Source organism: Dicentrarchus labrax, unplaced genomic scaffold (assembly GCF_905237075.1).
Source record: "Dicentrarchus labrax unplaced genomic scaffold, dlabrax2021, whole genome shotgun sequence".
NCBI lineage: Eukaryota > Metazoa > Chordata > Actinopteri > Moronidae > Dicentrarchus > Dicentrarchus labrax.
This window is the reverse complement of record NW_026136701.1, coordinates 1,679,009-1,700,641: the sequence shown is the minus strand read 5'-3', so window position 1 is coordinate 1,700,641 and position 21,633 is coordinate 1,679,009. Positions and strand designations below refer to the sequence as shown.

The 21,633-nt window shown below is 38.1% G+C and overlaps 1 protein-coding gene across 2 annotated transcripts in view; it reads left to right on the top strand.

Annotated features, from left to right (window-relative positions):
* The window catches only part of LOC127369678 (cadherin-18-like), a 183,710-nt gene that overhangs the window by 124,971 nt on the left and 37,106 nt on the right, over positions 1-21,633 (top strand). For both annotated transcript variants that reach the window (XM_051411257.1, XM_051411248.1), the window contains exons 7-8: positions 9,767-10,020; positions 16,642-16,778. In XM_051411257.1, the coding sequence (XP_051267217.1) occupies positions 9,767-10,020; positions 16,642-16,778 (391 nt within the window). The remainder of the gene's footprint in view (positions 1-9,766; positions 10,021-16,641; positions 16,779-21,633) is intronic.

Here is a 21,633-nt window from a genome sequence, read left to right as displayed (position 1 = left end):
CAGAAATTGGTGCATGTGGATTGCTAAACCAAGCAGATGACCTTATAATCAGATCAATAAACTATGCACACAGATCAATAAACTGTGAACGAACTGCTGAACTGAGCATACGGTTTTGCAAAGTAAGACTTCCATAAATTGCGGCTGTTCAGAATAGTCAAGTCAAATGTTTTTATATATATATATATATATATATATATATATATATATATATAGGCACAAATGACAATTTGCCTCAGGGGACTAAACAATCTGTAAAACATTTAATACCTTCTGTCGTTAGACCCATGAGTTGAGTAAGGAACCCCCCACAAAAAAACCCTTTCAATGAGGAAAAATGGTAGGAAACCTCAGGGGAGGGATCCCTCTCTCAGGACGGACAGATATGCAATAGATTTCAAGTGTACAGAGAACAGACCAATGTAAAATATATGTGAAGAATGTGGATCCTCCTTCTCTCCACCATGGTGATTTCCATGAAAGCACATATTAATATCTGGTGTCAGGAAAATATTTAAAATACTATAATATCCCATATGCAGTACTTAACGGGCTGAGAACAAGTGAGTCACAGCAAGTTCTGCAATACATCTTTGAATGTAAAAGTTATTGTCCCAAAATACATCCTGTGATTTGTACATTATTTTCTGACATTAATTATTTATCATTTCATTTAGGGGTTATAAGTAACAAATTACATAAAAATAATGCTAGGGTAGGTAAAGTTGGAGAAACTAGCGAGAGATGGTTAGTTTTTAAAAGTATCCAGAAAAAAACCCCTCCCTTCAGGTTTCCCTCCAAAGTCACACCCCCAACACACGTGAACATGCAGGGACTGAGAGGAGCACAGCACTTTGTTGTAACCATATCGAACTCTCATGTCTCATTCATACATCGTTCTACATTCTACATAGTTCAGAAAACTATAACAAAAATATATAATACATAAGTAGAAATAAATAAAAAATAACAAAACAAAGCAGATAATTATCTGTTCCTCAGTGCTTGCCATCCTTATAACGCTGCACCGATGTTACTCTGCTCTGACCTGTTGCTTTATCCAAACTTTCTGTAGGCAGGGAGGTAGGTAGATAAGCAGGTTAACTTATAAAAGGTCTGTGACTGCACTGTAAAACAGCGTATCTTACTAAAAGAAGTAAGTTTACATAACTCAGATCTCCAAAAAATTTGGAGTCACTCATTCCCATGAATTTAACCTAAGTCAAAAATTATTTGTTGAAGTAATAACTCAGTTGGTTTGAGGGCACTTAAATTTGTGTAGTATTTTAAGTATTGTTGATATAATTACAGTTTGTTCCATTTACTCATTTTCTTTAAGTTGGCTTTATACCATTACACAAATCTAAGTCCCACAGTAATATAGTGCTATATAGTTTAGGATTTTTTGTTTTTATTACAGTGTATAAATTAACACATGCTGAAGTATGCATCCAAATAATTCTTAATGATGCCTAAAGAGTAAAGATTAAATGCTAGTCACATCACAATATGTAGGCTATTGTTAATAATTTAATTACAGCAGTAATAATTAGATTAGTTGATCCACAGAAAATTACTTGGCAAACACTGAGATAATTGATTTATTGTCTAACATTTTCAAATAAAAATTACAATCAGTTCATGTTTCCAGATTGTCTAATGTAAAGATTTGTTGATTTTTTGAATAAGTAACAGGAATAATTTGGGGTTTCACACATTTTTCTTTTGGAGGGGGGCGTTGTACTGTTTTTAACACAATTAAGTAATTGTTGCTGACTTAAACTGTATTAACTTCTCATTTGGGAAACGGAGATTATTGTATTTTGCCCAATGTCCCTGCATCGTTTTTTGCACATGGCACAGACCGATTGACAGGTTGGACCTGCTGCACTCAGCATCGGAATTGCGAGGAGGTTCCGGAGGAGCCCAGTACTGCTGTGTTTATAGGACAGTAGAGCTTTGCAGACTTTCTTAAACTTCTCATTTGACACAAATTACTGCATTTTGCGCGGTGCCCAGTACGCGAACGTGAACCTGCCAGTTGACGTCGCTGTGGCACAGAGAGGACGTAACAAGTTCGGACCTGCTGCACTCAACATTGGATTAGCGGAGGACCACTGCTGTGTGGGTTTGCTGCTTTTTCATTTAATGGTCGACGTTGTTGTCTTGCATACGAGGTAAGCTATTATTTTTTCACTGCTTTACATGCCGTTAGAAATATAAAAGCGTGTTGTGTTTGACTTGCTAAGTTACTGAGCTGTGCAAACGTTAGCATTAGCTCGCAAGCACACCTCATTCCTGCTTTAAAAAAAAAAAAACATTCAAAATGTTAACGTAATGTTAGTTACTGTAGTCGTGGTCAAGCTCATTTGTCGAATAAAGCTGACACTGAGTGACAGTTTGTGAAATTATGTTTAAAAAAAAATCAACTATAGTTCATTAGCTTGTTAGCTAATATCCCCATGCTTTTCAAACTAGAGTAACGTGTGGTTTTTTCTTTCTGGTAGCTGACGTTGGAGCTGAGGGAACAGCTAAACACCATATTAAAGAGAGTAAGCGTGAAAATATTTTAGTTTCTTCACATATACATGTAAGGTCTCAGGGATTGAAAAGTGAAATTGACAAGAAAATCCTCTTTCTCTCTCATTCGATCAGTGACAAGAGTAATAGTAAGTTAAAGCCATGAACAGAAACAAAAACAAGCTTACTGGCCTGACTTAAACTTAATTTTACTGTACTGTACTCAGCTGTTTTGACAGGTGTAAATCATGTGGACATGCAAATTGTGTGTTTTTTCTAGTGCCTTAAAAGTGCAGTTATTGAGACATTACAGACTCTACCATGGCCAGTATTGTCACTGACTGAACTATGGACCAGAGCCCACATGCACAACTCTCAGACGAAAGTTTCAAAATAAGGTTTTCATTAACTAAACAAAAATCACTCTTTACGAGGTGATACTAAGACTAAGAAAACAAACAGAAAATCACTCTTTAACAAACAAAGTAACAAAACAATAAGACCTGACAATGGCAGTGGTAGGGATAAAGCGCTGGTTCTCTGACACATGGGACAAGACCAACTGGCACAGGACAAAGGGAGACACGGACTATATATACACACAAGGTAAGGGCACGGGTGGAAACAATCAGGGCGGAGACAAGTAATCTCAAGAGAGGGAAAACAGACAAAAGGGAGAAAGTAAAACTGGTGACAAGAGACAGACAGGAAGTGGAACCAAAATAAAACAGGAAATAGCAAGACAACATAGACACGAGACAAAACTGAATGAATTAACCTAACAAAGTTTCCTGGACATGACAAGTATTCCACAGTTTCACCTTTACCATGCCTGTATAACAGCTGCATGTGTACATTTAGTACTTTTAATTCACTGAAGGTACATTTGTCAAGAACACATTCTGAGAAGAAAGTGGCAGAAAGAGAAAGTAGAGATTTGACTAATAATTGGGAATTTCATTGCCCTGTCTGTGATTTTAAGTGGCCATTTGTTGAGAGGGACATGTTTATCCATCTAAGGGGGCATTTAAGACTGAAAGAAATAGTGCCATGTCCATTCAGGGCCTGTAAATTTACAACAAATGTTTACTCCACATATAATGCACACAAATGTATAGAACACCAAAATGCGTCGGACTATGATGTAGCAGTTGTAGTGCAAAATGTTTCAAATGCTTCACATGACAGTGACATTGAACAGGATCCAGTAGAGCTTTCAGATGAAAATGAAACTGCCCCAGAAGCAGGCAGTAGCACTGAGGGTTTGACAGGGCAGTTACAGTACAATCTGGCTGCCTTCTTCTTGATAATGCAAACTATTCTCCACGTATCACAGAGGGCAACACAGGAAATGATTGAGCATATTGATCAGTTGTTTTCACTGACAGAACCTGTTGTCAGAGAATCTGTAACAAAGATACTGGAAAAGCATAACTGCCCTTTTGAAGACACTGTAAGTGAGATTGTCCATGCAGTTTCAGATAGTAATATTTTGTTTAAATCTGTTACATCTGAAGGACCACTGTCAACAGCTAAGAGGAGAAAATCCTATTATGAAGAGAAGTTTCCATTTGTTAAGCCTCTAGAGTACCTTATTGAGTCATCACAGCGTACCTTTATTTACGTTCCTATTCTCGCATCTTTGGAGATGTTACTAAAAAAAAACCAGATATATGTGAGAAAGTCCAAGAAACCACTTCACAGTTGCCTGGACAGTATTTGTTATACCGCGATGGCTCTTACTACCAGGAGAATGCACTTCTTTCAAATGAGGGTCAAAAATTGTCATTAATTCTCTATGTTGATGATTTTGAAATTGCAAACCTTCTCTGGGAACATCCAAAAAAAATACACAAAGTCTGTGCGGTGTATTGGACATTGGCTAACTTGCCAGTAAAGTACCGTTCAGCCCTTCACTCTACTCAACTGGCTCTTTTATGCAATTCAAATGATGTACGGCAGTTTGGATTTGCAAATGTTTTTGCACCTCTCTTGAGTGACCTAAAAACTCTTGAAGAAATGGGTGTCTACATTGAAACATTTGGTGACTGTCTCAAAGGAACAGTCTACTCTGTTGTGGCTGATAACCTTGCTGCCCATGGGCTAGCTGGTTTTAATGAGAGTTTCAGGTCTACATATTTCTGCAGATTTTGTCTGGCCACCCAAACAGAAATGCAAACATCAGATGCTGTATCTGGTAGTTTTGAGATGAGGACAAAAGATCTGCATGATAACCATGTACAGGAAAGACAGAACAATGACAGCCAAGAGAAATATGGTGTAAAACACAGTTGTGTTCTCTTTGACCATCTCTCTTATTTCCATCCTATCACAGGATTTCCACCTGACATCCTACATGACCTGTTTGAAGGTGTGGTTCCTGTGGAGTTGTGGGAATTGTTTGAAAGGTTTGATTGCAAAAAAATATTTCACTTTGGAAGAGTTGAATAGAGCAATACTGTCTTTTCCCTTCCAACATTCCGATAAGGTTGATCGCCCTCACCCAATTCCTCAAAATGTTGTCATTCGAAGAACAATTGGTGGGAATGGGCATGAGACCCACACCCTGCTTAGACTGCTACCTGTTCTCATTGGCTCCAGAGTCCCAGAAGAGGACACATTTTGGGAGGATTTAAAAGATATAGTTGAGCTAGCTATGTCTCGTGCTTTTACTGATGATACCATTCAGTACATGTCTTATAAGATTTCAGATCACAGGCCGCTACTTCAGGAAGTCCACCCCAGCTTACGATTAAGACCAAAGCATCATTACATAGAGCATTATCCTCATCTTATAAAGTGCTTTGGTCCTCTGGTGCATGAGATGAGATTTGAGGGAAAGCACCACGTTTTCAAGAAAATTATATATATGATACTCTACTAACTACAAAAATGTTTTGAAAACTTTGACACCAAAACATGATGGTATTCCATTTGTCATCTCCACGATTTTTAAAGCCACCAGTACAGACTTCAAAAGTGGAGTCAGTCTATGTTGAGTCATTGCCTACTGATACACATGCAACAACAGGTAACCATTGAAGGCACAACTTTTGTGGCTGGCATTTGCACTGGGGCACATGCTGCCTTGCCTGAGTTTAAAGAGATCTGAAACATATTACTTATCAGGAATGACATCTTCTTTCTACTGAAAGACTTCGAGACCTGGTATATTGAGCATTTGTGGTCATATGAGCTAACAGATCATAAAAGCCATACAGTGAAATCTGTGTGTCAGCTAACTGACCAAATGCCACAGTTTGCTTACAAAGTTTCAAGCAAGCTAATTATCACAACTAAACATTTCATTCCAGTGTCCGAGTAAAGGCACAGCACCAAACCAAGCAGCATTTTTCTGCCTTGTGACCTGAGGGGGGCTAAAGATCTGTGTGGACATTCCCAAGAACACTAGTGATTACCTTACTGGACACTGAACAACATATTTCAAAGGTAATGTCAGTGCTAGGTAAAGCTAGCAAACTGCTGTCCGTAGCTTTGTATTTATTGTACAGACATGAGAGTGGTATCAGTCATCTCACCTAACTCAGCAAAAGGCCTAGAGTCGACTAGATGCCACAAAATCCTTCACACTGGACCTTTCAATGCTGTGGATAATCTGTCAACTGTGTGCAGTGGTTACATGGTAACTTTGTGTGTATCTAAGAAAGTTATGAGAAAAAATATGTGCTACTGTGTGTAACTGCTGCTACACACTGCTCACATGTGCTCAGACCATGGTGTGTATGCTTTTGGTTTAATAATAAGAACAGTTGATACACTGATATCTATGAGTAGTCTAGAAACTGCTAGTGAAAAACAGACCTAGCACATTCAGTAGCTCTTTCTGTTTTATGTTACAGGTCTCCCCAACACAATGGAAACGACTGATGTCCTGAAATTAAGGGTCATCCTCGATGACGTCAATGCAGAGAGGCTTATTTTGCCCTCTCGCCCTGAGACTGTAAATGCCCTCATATTTGAGGTGAAAAATAAGTTGAATCTGACTTACGCCTTCAGTTTCAAGACCCGGAGTTTGACAATTCCCTGTGTAATTTAGTTAACATGGAGGACCTGCCATCCAAGGCAACAATTAAGATAGTTTGATCTGTCGAGTCAGCATTCTCCTACGAGGTGGAGTATGCTCTAAGAGAGGGCAACTCTGCATTTGTGAAAGAGGGAAAAAGTCAGGTTGACCAGGGATCAAAAACACAACATACTAGATGCGATGGCTGGTGAAATATATAAGCATAAAGCTTATCCTAGCACCAAACAGATTAGCAAGGCTGCTGAGGCTCTGGTGAGCAAACACCCCTGCCTGAAAGAAAACGGATCCAGAACCGGGTATGAGGGTTGAAAGAACAGCCTGCGCTTCAAGATGGGCAACTACAGGACCAAACTGAGCAGGGCTGACATAAAGGATGTAGCTGTGAATGCAGGAAAGCACAGCAAAACCAATCCAAAGGGTGCAGCAGCAAGGACCAAAATCAAAAGAAACTGCCTTCTGCGGTGTGTCTATTGTGTCAATTTTTTACTATTAGTACTACAAAGATTCAGGTATAAGATTCAGATACACATCTGTAAACTGATCTTTATCAGATATTTTGACAAAACCTTAGTAACAAGTGAAGACACAGACTCGAACTCTCTCCTCATCATATTGAAGGAGAAATTAAGGGTAATGATCTTCCCTAAATAATCTTGTATTCTCAGTTTGGTTTAAGATGTTAATACAGTGTAACACCACATTTCAGAACTAATACATGGAACATATTTACCTTTTTATTGATATTGCTTCTATTTGACTATTGCATTAAGCAGTGATGATGACATAATGTTTTCTTTTATATCATTAGTCTTTTTTAAGTCTAATGATTTGTCCAAATACACTGAAAACACTGAACATGTGTTCCCTTTTCAGGATGAGTTGGAAGAAACCCAAGAGGGGGCAGTGGCTCTGGTGGCAGCAGTGAATGAAGATAAGGTTCCTACAGGAGTTCCCTTTGAAACTGACCATGTGTCTATCGTCCTCGAGAACCAGGTTGTAATGGCTCACAGATCTTGGACAGATTCACTTGTCATTTTGTTTGGACTGATCCACGCTCTCCATTTGAGCTACCCTGAGAAGCTCAGTGGCTTCTTTGAGTTCATCCAGGTGGTCCTCCTGAATCTTGATGATGGGAGAAAGCAGCTCAAACCACCCAGTTACAGGCCTTGAGAGATGAGCTGGAGTAAATTGACAAATAGGTTTTGTTGTTACAGGTCAGCATGTTTTTGTTTTAGCTTGCAAGCCTAAAATAGTTAAACGAGTGAGAAACTTTGGGGCATTTTACTGCTGATAATAATTTGTGTACAGTGAACTAATGACCCAATTCAATTCTGATTTTGTGTTTAAACAGATACTGTGCAAATCACTGAACAAGGATACAAGACTTGTTTATTCTAGTTCTATTCTATTTAGTTTTATTGCATAGTTTTTTCTACAATATGTTTGTGTATTATGTGAGTTATTCACACTTTCCACATGTTTCATTGTACACATAAATGTGTATGATATTTATTCACCAGCTTCATTATGTAACATTATGGACACATCAAAACATAAAATTGAACAAAGTGTTCTAAATCAGGTAATTAGAGTAAATAGATGTGCCTTAACTGTTGGGTATGAATACAATAACCTGCTGCTTACAGGAGAGGGGAAAAGTTTGGGGAAGAGGCAGTGTAATAATAATAATAGAGTATAATATCAATCTTGAAGGCCACAGCAAGCTCAACTATATGCTTTATTAGTTTTGCATTGCCTCCTTCCCCAAATTGTTCCCCTCTCCTGCAAGGTGCATCTGCTCCAGGAAGGCTTTCTAGTATCGCTGGCATCATTACTATAGTTAAATCAGCAATTAAAGCAGCTATTCAAATTTACATGATAGTTTATGTAAGGTACCACACAAATTGCACATGTATATGGGAAATTTGGTAGACTTTTTTTGGACCTTGAACCAGCAGGTAACTTTACAATACAATGGACTATGCAGAATTATTTTATTATAGTGTGATGGAGCCCACAGATTATAATCCTCAGTGTCCAAAATATTTACAAAGGAAGCTGATGAGTGAAATGGATGAAAAAAGTTTGATTTGTCAATGATTTGAGTGACTTATTTAAGGTACAAAAGTAAGTATAGATTAGTACAGTTTCTTCATAGAGTTGTAAACATTGAAATGTTGTGTATTCAGTTGAGAGCATTCAACTAAATAAATTGTTTAAGTATTGTCAGATGTGTGTTTATTTGTAATGAGTTAACACAACTTAAATGGTTTAAGGCAATCAGTTTCCTCAAATGAAGTAAGTAGCCACAACAAAATTTGAAGTTGTGAGAACTAGAATATAATTATTTGATTTAGCAGAAGGAAACAGTAAATTCAACTTAAGTATTAACATTTGTATAAAGAAGATTAATTTAAGTTGTTCTTACTTTATTCAGATGAATTCTGTTAACACATTTTAAACAAGTTTAGATAAATGCTGGATATAAGTGTAACATTCTTACTAGTTTTGAGTCCTATTAACTGAATGGAATTAGTACAATGAACTTTACCCAAGTTACTTTAACAATAAATACTTGTATAATAGTTCAATAATAGTTCCTTGTACTCAAATCAAATATTTTTTTATGCTTAAATTGTTTGAGTTAATTAAAAACCATTCAAGGCAATCGGTTTCCTTAAATGGTTTAAGTTGAACTAACTCATCGGGTTTTACAGTGTACTACAGTATTTGATTTATTGATTTCTATAACAAAAAATGCTTCTGAAAAACATTACTTACCCTAGCTTTAAAGGTTATACGAAATGCACTCGCAACACTATCTATCTTAGTTCAGAGGTCCATATCAGAAGTCTCATTGTTCCTATACATTTCTTTGATGACTGCTCTCAATTTGCTCTGTTTGTAACTCCTTTCACGTATTACACTATTTTTCTTATACTCTGTGATCCCCAGCAGACCCAGTATGTATGAATGTAGTAGAAGTGATATCTTTTTTTGTCCAAAGTAAAAGGAAACAAACACATTGCATACTGTCCACGTGAGCTTATTGGTCATCCTTACCTAGTATACTGGTGTGTGTTAATCACTAGTCTGGTGATCACTATGATCAAGATGCAGTTTTCCATTTTATATTGTCAAAGTGATCAACTATAAAATGTGTCCTTGGTAGGATAATTCTGCTTTCTGTCTCGTCCCCAGCCTCTGAACTATGAGAAGAGGAAAGTTCACACACTCAACATCGAAGCCTCCAACACTCACCCAGACTCCCGCTTCTCCCACCTGGGGCCATTTAAGGATTCCACATCACTGCGAGTCATTGTGGGTGACGTGGACGAGCCTCCTGTCTTCTCCATGGACTACTACATTATGGACGTGTATGAAAACTCCCCTGCCAGCACCCAGGTTGGCACTGTAACTGCAGTCGACCCTGATAGCACCAACAGTGCCGTAAGGTAAAGGGAATAGTCAAAGATATGACGTGTGTGTATGTGTTTTTACATGTGTAATTCTGGTAGTATTTGGGGTTCAGGTAATAAACAGTATAAACAGATATCTGCATTGTATTATATAATCTGTAGGCTAGGGACAAGACATTGGCATTTGATGCATTCTGGTTTCCGTTTGTACTCTAAGTAGGATTGACTAATCAACGTTTCAGCAGGCTTTGGTTGCATGCAGTCTGTGTGGAACAATGAAATGCATTGACCGAAATGCAGTCTTGGAACCCATCTATCTGACGACAATTTTGCTTTTCAAAGCTGTATCTATATTTAGATATAGGCTTCTGGAGATTAGCCAAAATCAGACTGTAAAGAATAGGGATGGGAATCAAGCATCAGTTCCAGTTTATAACTGTATGCCTCCAAGCTTATCAGTTTATTTTATCATTGCTGGCATGCTGTTGTTGTGCACAAACTCATGCTTCTACACTGCTGGCAACAAGAAGGAGTCATGGTGGAAACAATCCAAATCATGGATTTATTTTGCCAAGGAAGAAGACATAAGTGCTAGTTGAAATGTTTGTAAAATTATAATTGGGAACACCAGCAATATGCTGAAACATTTTTTTGGAAGAGGAAATCTGTGAATTTTGCGTTAACTGGAAATCCACTGGGTACACTGGAGGCCCTTTCGCCCAGAGGCTAAATAGTCGTTAGATGATAGCTGATGATTGGGGTCCAGGTTCCCTACTAGAGAAGCAGCTTTGCCATTGGGTCAGAGCTGAGTGTGGGGCTCCAGCATGTACAGCAGGTTCACTGAAAAATTGTAGCACTTTGCAAAAGCCTCACTTCTCTAAAAATACCACATTTCGCTCTCTTATCTGCTTATGTCTCCCTTGGCACATGTACTGCAGCACGGGCACAGCTCTGCTTTTTCTCATGCCACCTATTCACAGCCTTGGTAGGAAGGAACTGGTAGAAGGAACTGGTAGAAGGAACTGTCTCACTCACTGAAAAAAAGAATACTTTGGATTTACTTGATTTTAATGTGTACATCAGTCCCACATGAAAAGAATGTGGATGACTGTCAAAATGTGCTTCTTTTTCTCAATGAATTATTACTTGTTAAACCAAAATATTTCAATCATGTTCAGGTATTTAAAATAATCAAGTTGAGTTAACTTATTTTTTTAAGCTACTGCAAAACCAATTAATTAAGTAGTATGAAAGCGATTTTATCATGTTCAGGATACCTGATTTTCAAATAAAACAAACTTGATTTGTTAATGCTATTATTATTTAAATGTATTATGTAAATTAAAAGCAATTTTATTATTTCCTTACAACCCAGGTTAGGTCTCTAAATGTAACTTGATTTGTTAAAGCCACCCAAATGCATTGTAGATTTGCATTTGCATAATTTTTTGGTGTATACAAAAATCAAAACCAATTTCATTGAAAAAAATTACTGTATTCTTCCATAAAACTTTGCAAATCACACACATACAGTAACTTTAGCGTAGAAATACAAAGATGTAGCCATTATAATACCAGTACATTCAAAATACAAACCCCAAATCACTTATTGCAGTACATTCAAAGCTGTGAACAGTTAATACTGTACAAGTGCATCCTCAACAGCAAATACAAAATAACAACAGTAATAAAAGTATTTTTTACTGTAAACCAGTAAACAAAATATGCCACAATCTGAATTGGGCAAGTACACTCTAACAAATGATGTGCTGGCTCAACGTAAAAAATTTATGTAACAATTTGCATGGTTAAGTTATTTCAACTTAGCTAGTATTGAGTACATGCCACAAAACTTCTCTAGTTAGGCCAACTCAATTACTTTATTAAAAGCAACATGATTTGCCTTGTCCTCTACAAGCTTATTTAAGTTGAACCAACTTAATTTTGATTGTGTTAAAATTACTCCTTTTAGTTATTCTAACTTATAGCTTTTCCTTTCATTCCACTCAGAAATATCCATGCAAATTGTTACCTTAATTTATTTTAGTACAAGAACTTATTTATCTGAGTCAGAATTAATCACACATTGAAATTCCAGTTTTATGATCTAACTGTTTATTCAAACACCAGTCAGCATCTCACTTACAGTTACAGGACTGAGTGTATATTGACATTTTAATAGTACACAAAAATGTAGCCTTCATAAAATAAATCAGGAAACTTACAACATAAAATAGCCCTGTAAAACTCTCAGAAAGATTGAACATTTTTACAGTCATGCTCTTGAGACTAATTTGAGTTATTTTGTATAAAAGTAGATTACTTTGAACTAGGTGTAGTTAATAAACTCAACAGTACATCTACTATACAGTGATTTCCCCATGGGGATTATTAAAGTATTTCGGATTCTGAAACAACACATTGCAAATAACAGTGCAACATTTCGTCTTTAATTTGAGGACAGCTTAAATGTCTCTTTAACTCCTCAAATTTTTTTTTTAGCACAGCAGTTTATTTTTTGGCAAGATTACTTTAGGACTTGCTTTCAGATCATCCAACTCGAGGAATGTCTTTTGAAACACTTCAGAAGTATTTTTCAGTTCTTTTGGGTAGCTGAGGTTGAGTGCGTATATCAGCCCCATTATCAAGGCACAGGCTCTGGGAATATCCACATCCGTTAGGACCTCTGTTCCCTCCAGGACGATCTTTGCACGGGCTGCAGGTATGCCACATCGTGTTGTGACAATCTTCATCAGTTTGCCCGTAATATCCCCGTCACCATCCTGGTAGGTCAGAATCAATATAAATGTTTTATGGATTTGTAGTGTGAAAATTCCACATAGACACAGTTCTTTTATGTAAACACACCCCCGCTATTTTTTGTTTAATTGTAGAACACATTACACAGCACCACAGTTATCTACTAAAAACAGTCACATTTATGTTGACGGGGTTTTTAGACTGCACTTGCTGTTCCAATGGTTGACTAATAAACTGAATGTGGGCTCAGTCACCTACAACGGCGTAGCCATGAAGCTATGACTGCTCAAACCTTCAGTGCTCCTACAAATTTTAAATAAATTTGAAAGAAACAAAGTTAAACTACTGAAAACCAGTGCCAATTAAAACCTGCCACCATAAAACAAAACTTAACAAACACTAATGTCAGACCGAATTATTACCATTACTGCTAGCTTACACATTACCACTGCTGACCGAGAAAAAGCATCTAGTGTTGTGTAAAACGATTTTGTGTACTGTGCATCCTAAACAGCAAATACAAAATAACAGTAATAAAAGTATTTTTTACTGTAAACCAGTAAACAAAATATGCCAAAATCTGAATCGGGTAGATTAGTAGATTTTCAAACAAAAAGTAATAAACCCTGCATCGACTCGTCATGGAGAAATAACACAAATTAAAAAAGGGGTGCAGTTATATCAGTGTGACCAGTTCACTGAGAGAGCATGTTTTTCAGAGCAAGTGCTTTGTTGGAAAGCTCGAAACCTCGAAAGTGTAGCGGAGGTCAGCAGGATAGCTAAGATTGAGCACATACATCAGTCCGAACAGCATAGCAACAGCTAATGCTACATTATCAAGATCTTGTAACACCTCGATGCCTTCAAGAACAATGCCAATGTCCTCTACTTCATCACTTGAGGCATGTTCTTTGACAACATAGATCCCAACAGTGGTGTCTTCAGTGGCCTCATTGATGGTGTTGTTATCCAGGCTCTGTACAAAACAGACAAAAAGTAAACCAAAGTTAGCCAAATCAAAACTATTCACCAAGCTCCATCAAGAAAATGATAAACATAAAACAGTGACACTATAGAGCTAGGTAAGGTGAAAGTTAGAATCAAGGCAAATATAAACATTTAATAAAATGGAAGCATTATCTGTTCTATGTGTAACCACTTTTGATGCAGTCTGAGCCACTTTGTTGCACATTTACAGATCCATGGCTGTGTATGAACACAGGATTCTCTTTCAGCACATACACAGATGAGACAGCTGGCAGGCCATGAGATATTTGCTGAATTTGACAAAAAGTCTTGAGTACCGTTCATTCTACCTTTAAGTTCATTTAGCATCAACCAGAAACACTGTATAGATTTTTTGTATGAAACAGTAAGCCATTGATGATGAAAATTATAATGAATATTATTTTAATTGATGAATAATTTCAGCACAAGTGATCAAGAATGAGAATAAGAGAAGAGTGGAAGAAGAGTGGAAGCACTGATTCATATACATACCACATATTCCTGTAGAAGGTTATCTGGATCTTCGCCCATGTAGACACAGACTCCTTTAATGATCCACTCTCGTCCAGCATCTACATCATCACACTGAAAGGACATTTCTAGGACCATAGGAGGCCTGCATCACTTACATTAGTGATTTGTGCAGTGACTCTTTTGAGCTTTTCCCCTAGCTGTCCTCCTCACCTTTGGAACAGCCTTGTCAGATTGTCAGATTGGAGGTCTAGCTGAGACAGGAACTTGGACTGAAGTGGAACAGTGGTGATTCTCTTGAATTCAGCATTGATCTGAAAAAGCACAGAGGACTCAGTGAGAATGTCACCATCACACATAAAAGCAGAGCAGGACAGTCAAGGAGGGAGATGAAGCACAGACACACGATGTGCTATTAGGTATGCTGGTATGTACATGGATAGCGAGAACTACGTCCAAAATGTGGATGCTTTAACTTGTAGTGATGTAAAAGTTTGGACCTACTTGATACAGTTTGTGTGCACCACTTACAGCTCCACATTCCCTGGACCTAATCCTGCAACATACATCAAGATCATCATTAGTCATATCATTCATCCCCAAAATGCAAGTCAGAACAAAAAGGCTCACTGCACTACCAAAATTCTATACAAGATGGAAATATGCTATAATTTCCAAATAAATTCATAGGACTTTAACCCTCTGAGGACTAAGCCCTTTTCAGCTCATTTTCAGCTTGTTTAGACCAGCGATATTTGGCAGAATAAAGCAAGTCAACATTTTCGATTATAATCAAATGTGAAAAAATACAATTAACATTTTATCAATGTCTCACATTCTTTTTAAAATGTATCTTGAGGTAAATGAGGATGCAAATTTAGGGCTTAAATAAATGTGAGAGTACCTTTCCATTACAGAGCCTTTTGAATGTATGATATGCAAATGGGCAGTGAACCTGTGAAAGAAAATATAAAAAAAAAACACACACACACAATCCTAAATATGTCATAACTTCATACAAGTTCTTATTTACTCTCCTCCCCCACCCGCCATAGTCACAGTCTGGTGCAGAGGCAAAGTTCGATGAAATTCACTTAACACAGCCAGCTAGCAGCTGCTCTCCAACGGCTGTAGCACTGTGGGCAGCAGCGGGCCCGGGAGCCGCGGTCTCAGCAGAGACACACACTGACGCTTACTGTCTACAGTAAATTAACTAGCGGGTGTCTCATGGAGACTTTCCCACAACGTTCCGTTCGCGGTCTTCTTCTTGGTCTATTTTTGGCATCCAACTACCGGCGCGTAAGCGCCACCTTCTGTTCCGGAGGGATAACGACACTGCCTGGCGACATTCAAACGGCAGAGACTAAACTTGATTACAGTTTTATGAGTTTGTTTTTTAAATTTGATTAATTTCAATCAACTTGCAAGAAACAAGTTAGTTCAACATTCTTTATAAACAACTTAAGTGTACTTGATTAAACCATGTTCACAAACAGAATATAAATTAATTGTGTTGCTTTTACTTACTTCACTTTTGTAAATTCAAAGACCCAATATTTCCCTTTTTTCAGTGCTAACGAATAAGGTGAAAAAGTGGTTTAATATCCTAATTTTCTGCCAAACCAATACTGGTGTGCCTAATGTTATCCAGACTTGTAGTCTAGTGTAAACAGGGGTAAACATAGTTTTATTACGTCTGTCACCTTGGAGAGCTGATCTAGATTGTTTGACTTTACTCAAAAGGTACCAGTTCATGAAGTACTTCTTTTTTACTTATATGATTAATGCTCCCCAACACACTCTTTTATCTCCCAAATAATATATCACTATCTTGTCAGTGCAGTTGGGAACACTAAGTCTAAGTTGCAAAATTGAAAGAAATTAATCCATAATGTGAGAGTAAAGATGCAGTTTGTAAGATGTGGTGGTGTCTTATGAAACCAGAGTAAGCAGAGAGAGTATGTATCCACATACATATTACATGTTGATAATTCACTGTACTGTCATTCAGAGACTTAAAAAACACAGGGAAATATGTCACACATTTGTGCGTTGAGCTGTGTTTTGTAATAACCCCCTCTTCATTATTTCAACATTTTTGGCGCAATTTGAAGTTGAGAGTCAGTAGTGTAAAGCATTAACATACCAATGGATGTAGAAGAAGAAGAAACAATGGCACTCTAAGTCTTTATAATAAAAAGTAAATGCCAAGACTGTTATTTGGTTTTCTATGATATATAGTGTGTGCATTCCACAAGATATGGCTTTATAACAGGATTAGTGTATCATGACTACTACCTGCACAAGCATTATCATGTGTAAGTGTCTCTTATTGTATTACCCTCTAAAGAGTATAATAAAAATTATGTTTCAAAGACTGCATTTCCTCTTTAAAGTTCATGTCATTCTGCATCACAGGTACTTCATAGAAAATGAAGAGGAAAGACCTTTGTATTTCACCATTGGGGTGAACAGCGGAATCATCAGAACTACTCAGGTTCTGGACCGGGAGGATACGGCGTGGCACAACATTACTGTGATGGCTGCAGAGGTTGGTAAGTTTACGGCGACAGCAGACCAGATCAACTGTCTGCTATCTGTTCTTCTGCATATCCGTGACATCCATTTATCTGTCCCTCTGGCTACCCATTCAAAAGCTTTCTGCCCATCCATCCATCTATTTATCCATCCATCCATCCAACCTCTACTGTATGTTTCCTTAAGGTAACCTCTAAGCACTTGTACTGTACCACTGAACATGCTCTTAGTTGTTTTACTTAGAGGGTTGCACTTCCAGGTTTCCCTCACATCTAGCTCTTGTTCCTATGGAGACTGAATGCACTTATTGTAAAGGAGGCCTATTATGGTCTTCCTGAGTTTCTGTCATATATATAATGTTACAATGTCAGATGTTGATATTAAACAAAGTTCAGATTCTGAGGTAAATGTATGTAAAAGTAATCCCTTCAGTCTGCTCTGAATGCAACATTTGTTCTATCTTTGGATTTTTTTATATGTTTATCTCCAGGCAGAGTTCAGCTGAGCACATCCACGCAGTACAGGGAGCCGCTCACTACGTCTAAGATACTTTGACAGCTTTGCTCAGAACTACCTTGTTTTTGTATAACTCGCAAAAAAGGGCTTTTTCGCTTGTGAAGAATAGTTACATATTTGTGAATGGCAGCTGTCATGCCATTGAGAACACACCTGTAAAAGGTGTTCACAAGCACTCGGTCCAGCCTCTAAGCAGGCTTCTGTGAAGTTAGGAGTTGGGGGACTTAAAGAGACAGCTTGTTTCAGACCACTAACAGTATATATCATGGACAGAGCTTTCGGGTCTGTGAAGTGAAGCCAATGTAGAAGTGTCTTGAACTTGCATTCTATGTAAAGGCCAGCAGGGGGAGCTCCAATGGCTGCAATAAAAAATGACACCATGCAGTCTTATAGAGAAATGACCCTACTTCTCACTTGATTAATGCGCTCAGTAAACAGTTTCCTAATGAGTTTATGGTCCCAATCTCTAGTTTCAAGTCTTCTTCCATACAGCATGTTTAGTAAATAATGGTCCCATTTAGAGTAAAATAGACCATAAAGACAGGTATGCTTTAGGGCATGGCTACCTTGTGATAACTTGTAACTACCTACTCAGATCAAACAGTCAAACTAGGCAGTGCTGATCAAATATGAATCCAGATTCTGTTACTGCGTTGACTATTTATCACCTAAAATCGTTTCAGAAACATATTTTACACAAATGTGCAGGATTTTAAACTTATTATTGATTTCTGACCCAAAGTGGAAAAATAGAGACTGCAGTTTTAATTATATACTCTGTTACTGAAGTTAAATATTTGTCTGTGATTTAAACACTGGATGCAGAATGTCTTCAAAGGATCGTCCTTGATTAATTATCACAATTTTCACAATTAAGTCTATGGAAACTGTGGGTTTATTTTGACATTTTTGTTTTAGGTTCATTGTCATTTTTTGAGTGTTGTTGCCAGTTTCTTCTTTCAGGTAATTATACACTAATGAAAACATACCTAGGAATATTATATTCCATTTTTGACAATAGATCATCCTCAATGTTACACACAGTAGGATTTACAGAAGATTTTCATAAAAGAGCTCTCTAGCTATCCAACCATCCCATCATTAATTTCACATTAGTGACTGAGTTTAACTTACACACTGGAACTTTAGAAGAAGAACCTTTTGAAGAACTTTTAGTATTTGTTTCTTCATGTTTCAAACTTAAGGGGAAGGGAAAAAAGAGTAGATTTTTAGGCTTGTTTACTCATTCTTTAGTCAAATATTCTCATTTAATCCTCATTTTAATCATGAAACTTAAAGCTAGGGTAGGTAACCCTTCAGGTTTCCCTCTAAAGCCACTCCCCCAACACACATGAACACGCTGTGCCTGAGAGGAGCACAGCACTTTGTTGTAACCGTATCCAACTATACCTAACCTACCTAACCTAACTAGAAAGCAGATAATTAGCTGTCCCTCAGTTCTCATCATTGTTAAAAAGCCACACTGATTACTGAAACTTCTGTTACTGTTCTTAGCCTTTTCTATTTCTGTCTTTCTCTTCTTGCTCTGTTTAGCAGTGTAAACTTTTGCAGGTACAGGTAGAACTGTACATTTTGGCTGTTCTTTCTCTGCCATTCTTGTGCGACTAGCTCAGTAGCTTTAGCAATATAAGCCTGGCCGGCTTGTGGAAGACTCTACAATTCAATTCAATTCAATTTTATTTGTATAGAGCCAATTCATAACAGAAGTAATCGCAGGACACTTTTCAAATAGAGCAGGTCTAGACCGAACTCCTTATAACATTATTTACAGAGAACTTACAGTTCCCACCATGAGCAAGCACTGGGCGAATTCGAAAACTGCCTTTTAAGAGGAAGAAACCTCAGACAGACCCCAGCTCTAGGTGGGTGGTCGTCTGTGAGACAGAGGTAAAGACAGAAGGACAGAGAAAGAGACAAAGGTGCACAGCAACAACAGTAGCTACTACAGCTAACTACACTAATAGTAGTGACTGATGGTGATGATGATGATGATGATGAACATGAAGAAGATGATGACGATGACGACAACAGCCACAACGATGGGGTACGATGGACAATAATAATAGTAATAATAAGAATAATAAGATAATAATAATAACAATTAAAGCTGCAAGCAGCATTGGGCGGGACCTCGCACTCCATGCAACTCGGGGCGTGCTGAGGGTGCGTCACGTGCCGTCGTAACACGTGCGGACCACGACATGAAAATCTAATGTAAATCAGCTCAAAATCGCCACGCAGCGCTTACTTCCTGTTGCCAGTAGGTGGAGCTATCACTATGTCTGAATATTGTCGAGTAGACGTATTCAGGGTGGGACTCTTATCAAACGTGAAGTTTCGTTGAGATCAGATAATGTACACTGAAGTTGTGAGGATGTGTTCAGGCTAGGAGTGTTACAGAATATGTGAAGACATGAATGACATTGTACATGGCATGCCGTTTGACGGAATGTCGTAAATAGCACAACTTTTAATCATGAATGTCTTTAGATTGCACTGATTGAATTTGAAGTTGATCCGATAAATTCCCTAGGAGGAGTTCGTTCAAATACAAGGCGAAAAATCACAGAAAATGAGCACGGAATTCAAAAAGTGAAGCGTGGCACTGGGGCTGCTTTTTTCTTATCCTGTAGGGGGCGCTACAAACACAACAAACACAATTTTTGGTATGTCAGCTTCAGGCACCAGTCTACACGTGCCCTGTGAATTTCATACTCGTAACTAATACGGTCTCCGCACAGTGTTTTACCATGCCACCAGAGCTCCACCTAGTGGCGGATTGTTGACACATTTTTTAGCGAGCCTCAGGGAGTCATGGGCAAGCATCGTACCAACTTTCATTTTAATCACACGTGCCACTGCAGAGATATAAACTTCTTCATTTTAAAAAGCGCCACCTAGTGGTGATGGCCTAAAACTGTGCAAGATGCCTAAGGAAGACATGGGGAACTATCGACCCAAGCTTGGTGTCAATCAGACATACTAATGTGGAGAAATGGTCCACTTCCTTTTTTCACGAAAAATCTACAGGAAGTGCTAATTTTATAACGTGCTTATTTTTGTGAAATATCAAAATTCTTTGAATTAGTTTTTTATTAGGACTGCTATTATGCTACGTGAATTTTTTTGTGCGAATCGGACAAAGCGCATGGTTGAAACACGGAAAAGTAGTTTCTGGACATTTCGCGCTCTAGCGGAGAAAAATTATAGCGGAAGTGGGCGTGACCTATATGGGGAGATTCAGCTCTATTCACCGAACGCGTGGATATTAGGTTTTTGAATTTGCGACAAACTATGCAGAAGTTATTAGCCTAAACGCCTTTTTTATGATAGTAGTGCCACCTAGTGGCCAACCCGAAAGCGACAAATTGAATATCCCCATTTTCACCAGACCTGACAACTTTGCCAAATAAAATTGAGTTTTCGTATATGTTCAGGCAAAAATGCAGTCAAAGGGGGCTAAAAATAATAATAATAGGTAAGAAGAAGAAACATAGCAAATACAATAGGGACCTCCAGCGGTCGCTGGCTCGGTCCCTAATAATATCAGTGATATTAGCAATGGCAGTCAAGCAGGACCATGGCAGGAGGCTCCACCAGGATCCATGAGAACCTGCGAGACGAGAAAGCACAAGAACTCCGGGGAAGAAGTGAAGTTAGTAACATGCATTAATGGGACATGAATGAGTGCAGAAAGAGAGAGGAAGAGAGGAGCTCAGTGCACCATGTGAAATCCCCTGATAGTCTAGGCCTATAGCAGCATAACTAAGGGATGGTTCAGGACTCACCTGATCCAGCCCTAACTATAAGCTTTATCAAAGAGGAACGTCTTAAACCTACTCTTAAATGAATGCGAGATTAGTTCAGGACTGAGTGCACAGAGATAGGCAGGCTGGTTGAATCAAATGATAACGGCCTTATTACAGGCCTGTGGCTACTACAGATACCGGATCTTTTTTCTGAGCATTTGATTTATTGATTGCTGTTGGGATGTGAAGACAAATATAACACAATAATGCTTCTAAAATATATTTTTTTCTACCCCAGCTTTAAAGCAAAATACAAAAAGAAATATAGGCATTTTTTTTATTTAACACTGATGCATCAAGCCTTTTGTCCACTGATCGGAACATTGTTGGTGCGATCCCCGGCTCCTCCCGCCACATGTCAAAGTATCCTTGAGCAACATACTGAACCCCAAATTGCTCCCGATGCTGTGCATTGGTGTGTGAATGAGTATGAATGTGTTAGTTTCTGTTCGATGGACTTTGTGTGAATGTGTGTGAAAGGGTGAATGTGGCACGTAGTGTAAAAGTGCTTTGAGTTGTCGGAAGA